General features: G+C 35.4%; 2 protein-coding genes across 3 annotated transcripts; one reads left to right on the forward strand and one right to left on the reverse strand.

Annotated features, from left to right (window-relative positions):
* Positions 1–3,459: 3,459 nt before the first annotated feature.
* Positions 3,460–4,689, reverse strand: LOC131018243 (F-box/kelch-repeat protein At3g23880-like). The gene has a single exon (XM_057946967.1). The coding sequence runs from the start codon at positions 4,327–4,329 to the stop codon at positions 3,460–3,462; it is 870 nt and encodes a 289-aa protein (XP_057802950.1). The 5' UTR covers positions 4,330–4,689.
* Positions 4,690–9,549: 4,860 nt separating this feature from the next.
* On the forward strand, positions 9,550–11,935 carry LOC131017310 (uncharacterized). Of its 2 annotated transcripts, XM_057946020.1 has the most exons (9): positions 9,551–9,979; positions 10,047–10,094; positions 10,191–10,247; positions 10,327–10,410; positions 10,516–10,620; positions 10,847–10,948; positions 11,028–11,131; positions 11,241–11,352; positions 11,544–11,935. In XM_057946020.1, exons 1-9 carry the CDS (start codon positions 9,716–9,718, stop codon positions 11,658–11,660), a joined length of 993 nt encoding a protein of 330 aa, XP_057802003.1. In that variant the 5' UTR covers positions 9,551–9,715; the 3' UTR covers positions 11,661–11,935. The 2 variants fall into 2 exon arrangements, with proteins under 2 accessions (XP_057802004.1, XP_057802003.1); XM_057946021.1 differs by lacking the exon at positions 10,047–10,094 and having other exon boundaries at positions 9,550–9,979.
* The last annotated feature ends 209 nt before the right edge of the window (positions 11,936–12,144 follow it).

Here is a 12,144-nt window from a genome sequence, read left to right on the forward strand (position 1 = left end):
TGGGGGTGCTTAGCAAAAGCTGAAGTACCAAAACCCAAACAAGTAAAAATAGGACCAAAAACTGTTGATTGCATCTTCATAGGATATGCAAACAATAGTAGTGCGTACCGATTCTTGGTACACAAATCGGAAGTACCCGATATGAATGAGGGAATGATTATAGAATCAAGAAATGCCATATTTTTTGAAGATATATTCCCCAAGAAAGAGAAGAATGATATAAGTTTGAAAAAGAGAACTTATGATGAAATTTCGCTTAAGGATAATGGACCAACACGTGAACCAACACCGCAACCAAGACGCGGAAAGCGAACAAAAACTGCGAAAACCTTTGGTCCGGATTTCGTAGTTTATACTTTAGAAGATGAACCAAAGACAATCAAGGAAGCATTGTCTGGTCCTGATGCCGATCTATGGCGTGAAGCTATCAATAGTGAAATCGAGTCAATCTTATCCAATCACACTTGGCTTATTGTTGATCTTCCTCCGGGAAATAAACCTTTGGGTTGCAAGTGGATTCTTAAGAAGAAATATAAAGCCGATGGATCTATTGATAAGTATAAAGCACGTTTGGTAGTTAAAGGCTACAAACAAAAGGAAGGGTATGATTACTTTGATACATACTCTCCAGTCACTAGAATTACATCCATTAGAATGCTACTTGCTATAGCAGCATTATATAATCTTGAGATACACCAAATGGATGTAAAAACAGCATTTCTAAATGGAGATTTAGAAGATGAGATATATATGGAACAACCCGAAGGGTTTGTGATTCCCGGTCAAGAAAAGAAAGTTTGTAAACTTGTAAAGTCTTTGTATGGACTCAAACAAGCTCCCAAACAGTGGCATGAGAAATTTGACCAAGCAATGATGGCAAACGGATTCAAAATCAATGAATGTGATAAATGTGTATACATTAAAGGAACATCCGACAATTTTGTCATTGTTTGTCTCTACGTTGATGATATGCTAATTATGGGTAGCAATAACAAAATCATCGTAGAAACCAAGGAGATGTTAAAGAGGAACTTTGACATGAAAGATATGGGATTAGCTGACGTGATTCTAGGAATTAAAATCCTTAGAACACCCGAGGGAATAGTCTTATCACAATCTCACTATGTTGAGAATGTACTTAAGAAATTCAAAGCTTTTGATCTACCTCCGGCTAAAACGCCTGTTGACCTAAGTATACACTTAGCCAAAAATCGAGGAGAACCCGTATCACAATCAGAATATGCTAGAGTTATTGGAAGCCTAATGTACTTGTCAAATTGTACAAGGCCAGATATAGCATATTCGATTAGTAAATTAAGTCGGTTTACAAGTAATCCTGGAAAGGATCATTGGACCGCATTGACAAGAGTGTTGAGATACTTAAAGCACACAATCTCTCATAGTATACACTATTCGAGATATCCCGCAGTTTTGGAAGGATATTGTGATGCCAATTGGATATCCGACACTAAAGACTCTAAATCCACAAGTGGGTTCGTATTTACCATTGGTGGAGGAGCAATATCTTGGAAATCTTCTAAGCAAACATGTATAGCCCGATCTACAATGGAATCAGAATTTATTGCTTTAGACAAAGCCGGTGAAGAAGCCGAATGGTTAAGAAACTTCTTAGAAGATATTCCATGTTGGGAAAAACCTTTGCCTCCTGTTATGATACATTGCGATAGCATGGCTGCCATAGGGAGAGCAAAGAATAGTTTGTATAACGGTAAATCTCGACACATTCGTCGAAGACATAATACCGTTAGACAATTGATCACTACAGGAATAATGTGCATTGACTATGTAAAGTCAAAAGACAATATTGCGGATCCGTTTACTAAAGGTATTAATCGTGATCAATTGTATAACGCAGTAAGGGGAATGGGATTAAAATCCACACGTTAAGAACATTCATAGTGGTAACTCAACCATGATGACTGGAGATCCCAAGAACATGGTTCAATGAGACAACTAAATTATGGAAATTCAAGTTGAGCACTTGAAACTTTCAAAATCCATTCTCATAGCTGCTCAAGTGCAAAGCCTGCAGCTTGTGGTAAAGGGTAAGCCATCAAAAGCTTTTAATGATTCCTATAGCCTTATTAGGTGGAGTATGGCAGGATACTCTTTATAGGAGATCACCTATACAAGTGAAGAAGTGGGGCCGCTTCAAATTATCAATAAACACTTGTGAATCCAAGAAATGGTCCAAGGCCGAAATGGACACAACGTGAGAACGAAAGATATTAGATCTATTATTGTGTGTATGTTGTTGACTAGGTTTACACCAAAGTTGACCGGTTCAAGACATCATGTTCACCGAGCAACGAGTAAATCCGATGGCATTACACTAAGGAAGGTTCAAAGCTAACAACTACCTATCCTAATGCAATAATGGATCGTCGGGACTTAGTTTTTTGCATTTGCATTAATCATCATTCATGTGGGGGATTGTTGGAATAAATGGCTTTATTAGTCCATAATTACTTTGTAATTAATGGAATTAAATGGTATATTTGGAATCTACATTTTGAGTAGATTAATTTGGTATATTTACTTGTTCAAATCTATTAAGAATTGAATGAGTAATTAATGCCCAAAGATAGCCATTGAAGATGGAAATGTGGAGTGTCATCCCACATTGGAAAAATAAAGAAGTTGAAAGCTATTTATAAAGTGCTCTCCACCATAAAGGAACAATCAAGTGTGCTCCTCTATGGTGGACCTATGGTGCACCCAAGTGGGTTTTGACTTAGCCTTTTAAGGCTAAAGCTCAATTCCTACGAGGAAGGTGCGAAGCACCTTCCGAGTCCGAGTCCGAGGCCGAGGCCGAGCACGTGCACGTCGCACTTGTCGCAATGGGCGCTTTGTAGGCGCACTTTGCACTTAGCTCGTTCGCGACGTCGTCGCGAGGAGCTTTGAGGAGCCTTTAGTTTTGACAACTGAAACGGTGGCTCGTGTGACGTGGCAGTGACATGGACCATGTGGCTCGGTGACGTGGCACCGCGTGGCAGATAAGGAATCCGGGTGGATGAGGTTGCTGACGTGGCAGCGGTTGGATCAGGCTGGTGAGGTGGGGGCGGTTTGGCTCGCACCCCTTTGACCGAACCAGTGCGATGGTTCGGACCATTGGCTGGTTCGAACAGCCACCTCCTGGCAGACACCTCTTCGTCGCACCCTTCCTTCTCCTATAAATACAGCCCTGCAGAATGAGATTAGACACACCAAAATTAATTCAGATAATTAATTTTACTCATTATCTCCCTTCTAGTTCATACTCAAGTCCCGAGTATTTAGTAGTTCGCCGGAAGTTCGAGTTCCTAGTACAAGGTCTCGTACTCATTCAAACCGTTGTATCTTGGGGACATTTGCCATCGAACCGTGTGTACTGTGCGGGGCAATTTTGTCTTACGGAGAAAGAGTCTAACTCTTGCCTCGGTTCTCACATTTACGTTGTTACTCTGTCCGCATTTCTACACCCGTCAATAACAGACGACTCATAAGATCAAGAATCACCACTTTCTCCCAAGATTCCTTCACCCCATATTCCTTCATCATCCAAATATCCACGCAACGCAGACTCCTACACCGCTCGTACACCGCAAGGCGTTCCCCAATCACCCCTATACACGGCTCGGGCAGCTCCACCACCTCGAACACCTCTCTCTTCAAGTCGAAACTAACCATCTCCCCTTCATTCCTGCTCTCCCAGTGAAGATTCCCACTCGCAAACTCCCCCATATGATTAGCACAGCTCTTCCACAAATCTCCATTCACTTCCTTCCATGAATCACTCTTCAAACTATATATCATGCACATGTTCCTGACGCCAGTTGCAAATACCTTGTGATCGTCACTCGATTCATCCCAACCGAACCCATAACCGGTGTAACATCTGTAACCTGTCTCACCGCCTACGTGAGGAGGCTGAGGGTGAGGCAGTTTCTTGGAGATTCTGGCGGATGGGTTCCACAACACAAACTGTTCATTCAGTAGAAGACAAACCAGCCCATTGCAGCAACCTACAATAGAGTTAAAACGGCCTCGGAATTCTAGTTCTAAAGATTTAGTATCTGAGCTACCGTACACAGATCGTTGCCACAGTTTTGCTCCACTGAAAAACAAAACCTTGTGGCGGGCTAAACTAGGGTTTCTCGACGAATTTTGAAGATGGGTTTTGATGAATCGTTTGCTGTCGATTAAAGAGTGCCATGGTTTCGAAACGCACCTGAATCTGAGGAGTGATTTCACCGGGAGTCTTGACAGTATTTCTTCGGTGATTTCTTGGGGGAGATGGTGAGATCGGAGATTGTTTTTGGTCTCCATTGCTGGCGTTTCGATCTCTCGAGGATTTGAGATTATATTATGTGAAGAGGCGGCGAGGGTTTTAGTTGGAATAAGATGAGATTGTTTAAACTAATCTATACATGAAATTTGCGTGATTTTTTTTATTTTTTTTTATTTGAAATATCCTTTATTTAATCACTTTTATAATTATTTTTACTTAGTTTTATATTTGAATAACAATTCTTTCTGGATATGAAATTTTGAACTCGAACATGAAATTTTTTCCTAAATAGAAGAATTTTCTTTTTCTCTTTTAATCTCTGTTTTTATTAATGATAAAACATTTAATGTACCTATCAAATTAAAGATAGTGACAAAAGTTTTAATTTGATACATGTAAAAAATATATCTAAAATAAGAAACTTATACAGGTTATAAATTTAAAAATAAAATATTTTTCTCTATTTTCTCTCTTATTGTATACAATATAGTTTTTGTTGCATTTAAAAATAATATATATATATATATATATATATATATATATATATATATTAGTGTATTGAGTTATGATTTTTTTTAGTTTACTATTCAAACCATAACAGTAGAGTACGTATTTTTTAGTTTAAGTTATTGTAGGAATTTTTATTTAAGAGTTGTATTTATTGAATTAGGTGCGTTGCGATTAACACCTTCATTCCGGATTTGATATATTAGTCTCGACTTTAAGGTGAGGAATTTTACGCTTATTTATATTGTTATATATATATATATATATATATATATATAGGGTTAGCTTATATTGAGATTTTAAATATTTTGAGATTTTGAGATAAATGAACATATCAATAAATTCTTTGAACATAACCAATATAACTGATGAACATATGAATCTATTTAATTTATTTAAAAAACACGCCACTTATAGGGATTGAACCCTAGACCAACGCGCGTTCATAAAAATTAATTGACAAGTTCATCAAAATGTACTTATATGTTCATTTATCTCAAAATCTCAAAATATATATAAATCTCAATTGAACCAATTCCTATATATATATATATATATATATATATATATATATATTTCTATGTTCATGTTTGATTACATGTTTCCGTGCATCTCTTTTTATGATTATGATTAAGTCATGAGGCTCAGGTCTCTACCTCATTGATTTAAGCTACGATTAAAATTTAATCATAGGGCTCTGCAGGTCTCTATCCCATTGATTCATGTTATAAGTTCACAATCGGTCATGGGGCTTAGGTCTCTACCCTATTGACTCAAGATACATTTACGTTTCGTCAAGGAGCTCAGATCTCTACCCCTTGGCGCATGTTTGCAAGTATTACATGTTATGATAACGTGATTTGATTGCATATGTGACTAGAGATTATGTACTTCCATAGAAATTTAAGTTGAACTTATACATTTTAGTTTATTATTTTATTCCATGTTATAACTTTAGTTTTGGCAAGATGATTTTTAAATTAGTTTAAACTTTTGGAAATTCAAAAAATTTTAATTTTTATATCTTTGTTCTCTAAATTTTTAAATAGTAAAGTTTATGAAAATGACGGTGTTACATTGTATGTCATTCTTATTAATTACGAAATTTTAGTTGTTATTAATTGTGATAGCAAATATAAATTATATTTATCATATCAATCTATGTATAAATGTTTATATGAATTTTTTTAATGAATAGAGTTTGAATAGAGATGGAGATTGATCAGAGATTTGAAAAAAAATAAGAATTAATGAGAACTGAGAAAAATTAGAATAGAATGATTATATATATATATATATATATATATATATATATGTGTGTGTGTGGTTGGTATCTAGTGAAAATTTAAGATTATGTGACACCTAAGAACAATCATAAACCATTGATCATTCTTAATCCAATGGTTCCCATTAATTGAGGATAATTAAAAATTATATTACAACCCAATATTTAAGTTGCCGATTTATATGAATAGGGGGTTAATTGGTAATTATGTTTGAGAATAAAAAAAGAAAGATCTTAGAGATCCCTTAATTAGTGCGTGGACTAGGGTGAGAATTCATTGGGTAAATTAATATTGTGCCTTTTCACCGCAATTTTACACTTTCACCTTCTTCTCTTTTAGTCGCCATTATCGAGGAAGAAGAAGCTGTTCATTCTATCATCCAGATCGGCCAAGCTCCGGCGATTGTTCATTTTAATATATGTGCAATTGAATAACATGCGGTATTTTTGTTTGATCATCTGAATAAGGGGTGTGCATACACTTTTTTGTTCACTTGAATCTTAAGCGTATGTTGTTCACGTGATTGTGGTTTGTTCACATGAATTTTGGCGCCTGGTTACGATGTTCATATGAATATATTTGTTCACATGAATATGGTTTGTTCAAATGAATTGGGGATTGTTCACATGAATTTTGGCAACTAAATATATAGTTCAGTAGTAAACACATTGTTCAAATACGGTTTTCGTGCGAATAAAAAGAATGCATGTTGGTATTGAATAAGTAAATGACTTCGAAATCTTTTGGCAAATCGGCGATTGATGAATAAAAGATAAGATCACAAAGATATGTAATCTCCAAAATCGTAAGTAAGTGGGGTAATCAAATATAAGTTTGGTCAAATCTAAAATACCATAATTAAGATATATTATTTTGCATGAGATAAGGAAAGTAACGGATGGTGATAATTGAATAAATACAACATTGCCCTTTAATTCTATCATCCAGAGGCTGATTGTGTATTGTTATGCCAGCCATAGATTACAAAAATGAATGGCTAGGATTAGTTCTTAGGTGTCACAATAAAATGTCATTCTCACAGGACTCTCTCTCTCTCTCTCTCTCTCTCTCTCTCTCTCTATATATATATATATATATATATATATATATATATGTATGTATGTATATATATATGGTTGCATTCAATGGAGACCACTCTCATAAATAAATAATAAAGACTAAATCAATGCCATTCATCTCATTCCAATCAACGGTTCATATAATTTCCTGATTTGATTTTTTATGTAATTAAATATTGGTTTATTACATTTATTTAATTCGAAAAGGGCAAATATGTCCACTCAAATCCACTGAAATCTAGGATCACGTTGAACAAATCCCGAAAATTTCTTTCTTACCATTCTGGGACCTGATCCGTCAATGAACATAACAGGTGAACATTGGTATGTTCATTTATTTTTCTACGAACATTAGTATGTTCATTTATTTTTCTACGAACATTAGTATGTTCATTAGTATTTTCTACGAACACTACATTGTCCATATGCATCTGCAGATCCGACGGCGGCGCAGCGGTCGCCACCACGAGCGTCTATGTGACCGCCCTGGTGAACGTGAACTCCCTCTTCACCATCGCCGTCTTCGTCGGCCGCTCCTTGGCGACGCCGGGGCAACACAGCCTCGAGAACCCCTCCGTCGCAGCGCCGCCGCCGGATCTGCAGATCTGCATATCGACAATGTAGTGTTCGTAGAAAATATTAATGAACATACTAATGTTCGTCAATATGTTCGTAGAGCCTTTGTACCACGGTGATGGACCCAATATTCAAATAAGTCAAAACCAAATTTAGCTTTATGGTAAGAAAAACGTCAGTCTTGTATGAAAAGTCTATTATAAAAGTTTAGATACTACAAGTCTACAATAATAATGTCAATTTAATCATTGACGTGGATGATACTATGCTCCTCTCTTTGAATCGGGTCTAATGAACAAAATTTACAAGAAAAGAAATTATAAAAAAAAAAATTAAGACTGATAGCATTCAATCAAAGACAAAATAATAAAAGAAAAAAAAATGAGTTTTCAACTCTATCAACCTAGACACTACAGTCATGTCAAGTGTAAACCTTGATGAATCAGCTCAATCAAATGTAAGAGCCCTAGGTTGAGCACCGGAAGGGCGTTTCGACCATAGAGCCTCCGACGCTCAATTGAATTGAATGAGTCAAATTTAAACCTTATATATGCAGTATAAATAGCGCCACGTGTCTAAACTTCACTCCAAAATTTCGCCCAAAATCAGAAGTAGCCAAAAGATGTACAGATTAAACCGTCTCAATTCGGCCAATCACATCTCTGCTCAGAACAAATATCAACTACTCATCTTTAGAAATGTTAAAGTGTCATTCGAAATCTTATAGTGTCATTTGAAATGTTAAAGTGTCATTTACATGTCGGAGTAGTGTCATTTAAAATGTCAAAAGTGTTATTTGAAATTTTATTGTATCATTTTTTTAGGGGGAAGATTATAATGTCAATACTGTTATTGTGTAAGAAAAATAATATTATTTAGATATATTAAAAATATCATTCAAATATAAATATAATATTATCATTTGTTAATGTAGATTGTATAATTTATTAAGAAAAATAGTGTCATTTTTAGATATATTAAAAGTGTCGTTTAATAAGAAAAATAATGTTATTTTTAGATATATTAAAAGTGTCATTTACTGAAAAGTAAAATGAAAAAAAAAAGAAAAAAAATGAAAAAACAAGAAGAAAAAAAACGTAAAAAAAAGAAGAAAAAAAAGGAAAGAAAGCAAGTGAAAAGAGAGGAAATGTGCTGGCAAGAGGCTTCGGCCTTCGAGCCCCCACCATTGCCACTTGCGCTAACTATTCATATTGTAAATGAGGCGCAAACTTAGCATATATATGATTTTGAACTGGGTCAGATTTGACCCGATTGCACCGTGCAATTAGTTGTACATAAGATTGCCTCTTTTTATGGACACCCTAAAAAAATTAGGACTATTTTTGGAGGACGAGTATAAAATATCTTTATGTGTTGAACGTGTCCAAACGAACAACAAGAAAAAGAGGAAGATAAAAAAAAATTAGAAAAAAATGTGTAATATGCGTATATGACTTGGAATATTTACTATAGTTAATATTCCCTGCGTCCCATTGGGCTTGTCCCATTGGGTTTCGCCACGGTTATTAAGGAGAATATTAATAGTGTTGATAAAGTAGGAGAGAAAATGTGATAAAGTAGAAAAGAGAAAGTGATAAAATGATAAAATAAGAATAGTATTTATAAAAATGAGACAAGATTAATGAAACAAATAAAAAAGAAATATGAGATAAGACCAATGGAAGGGAGGGAGTACGGCGGAAGAAATGGTCTTAGCTGCTATCTTACTTCCAGCTGTTCATACGGCTCGATGCTCGATCTGGACATATGCCTAACACTTTTTTTTTTTGAGGAAATATATATGCCTAACATTTAGATCTAAATGAAAGCGAAAAATAGGAGCACAACAAATTGAATGATTCAAAACGCATAAATAGTGAGACGGGTGTGAACTTCACTACGAACTTCACTTCGCATTCTAAAATATCGCCAAGTCTCATACCAAAATTTCGCCCAAATTCAGAAGTAGCCAAAAGATGTACGGATTAAGCCGTCTCAATTCCGCCAATCACATCTCCGCCGCCGCCGCCGTATATCCGAAACGGTTGCTCAGAACAAGTATCGGTCACTCCTCTCCAGCAGTGACAGCTGGAATTAGTGACAGCCGCAATACTTTTGCGAGGAAAAGGGGGGAAAAGCCGACGGAGCTCTCGAGGAGTGTGGTGATGCTCACTTGCGATTCATCTGCAGACGGAGGCGTTTGCAATGTTTATTTGGTCGGATCCAGTCACGATTGTCCGGTAATTTACTGTTTATGTCAATTTTACTGAATTACAATAGCTTAAGTTAATTATTCTTTATTTTCAGAGATCTTGGCAAGAAGTTAGGGCTGCGATGCAATTCTTGAAACCAGAGGTGGTTTTCTTTTCAAATTAGAAGCCACATTGGCTGTTACTCTTAGTTTTTGTGATCTGTTATTCTCGATTTAATGTAGCATTTATATGCTTTCAGATTGTTTTCCTAGAATTGTGCTCTATTCGCGCATCTATTCTCACGGAAAAAACGAAGGTTGGCTTGTATTTGTATTTGTTTTCAGATTATGTAGAATCAACTGAATTTAGTGGAAATGGTGGCCTTATTTTTGCAGGCTCCAACCATGAGAGAAATGGTGGAATTGTGGAAGAAAAATAAAAAACTTCTTTGGATCCTTAACTATTGGTATATTTGTAAGGTATGATTCTATTTATGCTAAACTTACTATAGAAACATCTTTTTGGCGTCTTCAACATATTCCAAATTAACTTCGCAAAATGATACTCATTTGACTTTTATCTAGTGTGATCTATTTAAAATTATACGTCTCTGTGGAGATTTCCGGGCAGCAAATGAGGAAGCCAAGAAATATGGTGCCAAGGTTATACTTGGTGATCGACCACAAGATGTGAGCTACTTTTCTTCTTGTTTTTAAGTAACATGAGACCAATTGGGGCATGTTTGCTAGCTTATTCCTTCATAGTCAGACTAATACTTTTGCATTTTTCGTTCAATAATATTTTAGTGATATTGTTTTTGAGCTCTTCTTGTTGGATCTATCTGGAGCCCTCCACATGTCTGTACACCCAAATCCTCAAGCTTACCAGTTCCTCTATTTTTTTCTTTTTTGGTAGATTACAGATCATAGGTATATTGCCAAGACATCTATTTGGCAATATCTCGCCACAGTTACTAAAGGACTTAAAATTTCATTACCAAAGGATATTTTCGACAAGGTAATTCTTATTTACCTTAACACTTGCAGATAATATATGTGGGGTGGTCAATTTTAATGATGTTACTTCCTTTATGTAGTTGAGCGAGCCAAAGTATGATGCTCATGCGATCCATCAACATAATCAAGAGATAGCCAACAACTATCCTATTTGGAATGAAATATATGTCCATGAGCGCGACCTGTTTGTGTTCTGATTTGTCTCCGAATTTCATTCTAATTCTTCATATGAGCTTCAGATCATTGTAATATTTCATATTTGATTGTTTTCTTTCTATGTTTGTTGCATATAGATATATGTCAGCCAAGATACTAGACGTTGCCCGCAAACATAAATCAGTGGTAGCTGTTGTGGGAATGGGCCATGTACCAGGAATCCAGAAGAACTGGAAACAACCTGTTGACGTAATGGTTTTCTGCCATTCATTGACTAGTTTGCCCTTCAAAATTCTATAATTGATGTTCACTTTCTACATAGAATAAATCACGCTTTCTTTAATATATGCCCCTGTTCTAACTCGGTGGGATTTGATCGTTTAACGTTGTGATTCCAAATATATCAATCTGATGAAACTTTATGATGTTGAATATTTCAGGTGGAACAACTTCTTACCATACCAAATGACAAAAAGACAATATCAGTGGGCAAGATGCTTAGTTTTGTCACAGGGGTTGCCATAGTTTATGGCATTTATCTCTCCATCAAGAACTAGCACTCTGCATTCCATGAAATCTCCTAACTTAGCTTGGATGAAAGCTGCTACAACAAGGACCATTTAACGTTGTTTCCGTCGTAAATCTCATTCTAAGAATTTCGCCCATTTGAGCTCGTCGAAATGTCATTTTTCTTTTTATTCTTTTTTAAAAAAAAAAAAAATCTATCCGCAGCTGCTATTGATTCTGCTCTTTGCGTATGTTTATTCTTGTTCATTTATTATGTATGCTTGTCAAATTTGAGTAAAGTTGAAATCGAGTAGTGTTTATCTTCCCACAATGACATATAACATATGGTGTAAATAATGAGTTATGTAAGCTATTTGGAACACTTAGATCTCTAAGTGTTGGTAGTCCTAAATAACCATTTTACTTACTAAAAAGTTAATGTTAGCCATCAAAGTAAAAATATATTAAATCTAATTATTTTTTATGCAAATAGACTACTTCTCCCTTAATGAAATTATGATTAAAAAAATTAAA

The sequence above is a fragment of the Salvia miltiorrhiza genome, chromosome 3, assembly GCF_028751815.1.
Source record: "Salvia miltiorrhiza cultivar Shanhuang (shh) chromosome 3, IMPLAD_Smil_shh, whole genome shotgun sequence".
NCBI lineage: Eukaryota > Viridiplantae > Streptophyta > Magnoliopsida > Lamiales > Lamiaceae > Salvia > Salvia miltiorrhiza.

Excerpts from the sequence above, each read along its gene's own strand:
- LOC131017310 (XM_057946020.1), top strand. The coding sequence starts at position 9,716 with ATGTACGGATTAAGCCGTCTCAATTCCGCCAATCACATCTCCGCCGCC. Across the intron at positions 9,980-10,046 it reads GATCCAGTCACGATTGTCCG|AGATCTTGGCAAGAAGTTAG; the intron begins GTAATTTACTGT and ends CTTTATTTTCAG. Across the intron at positions 11,132-11,240 it reads TATGTCCATGAGCGCGACCT|ATATATGTCAGCCAAGATAC; the intron begins GTTTGTGTTCTG and ends TGTTGCATATAG.
- LOC131018243 (XM_057946967.1), bottom strand. The coding sequence starts at position 4,329 with ATGGAGACCAAAAACAATCTCCGATCTCACCATCTCCCCCAAGAAATC.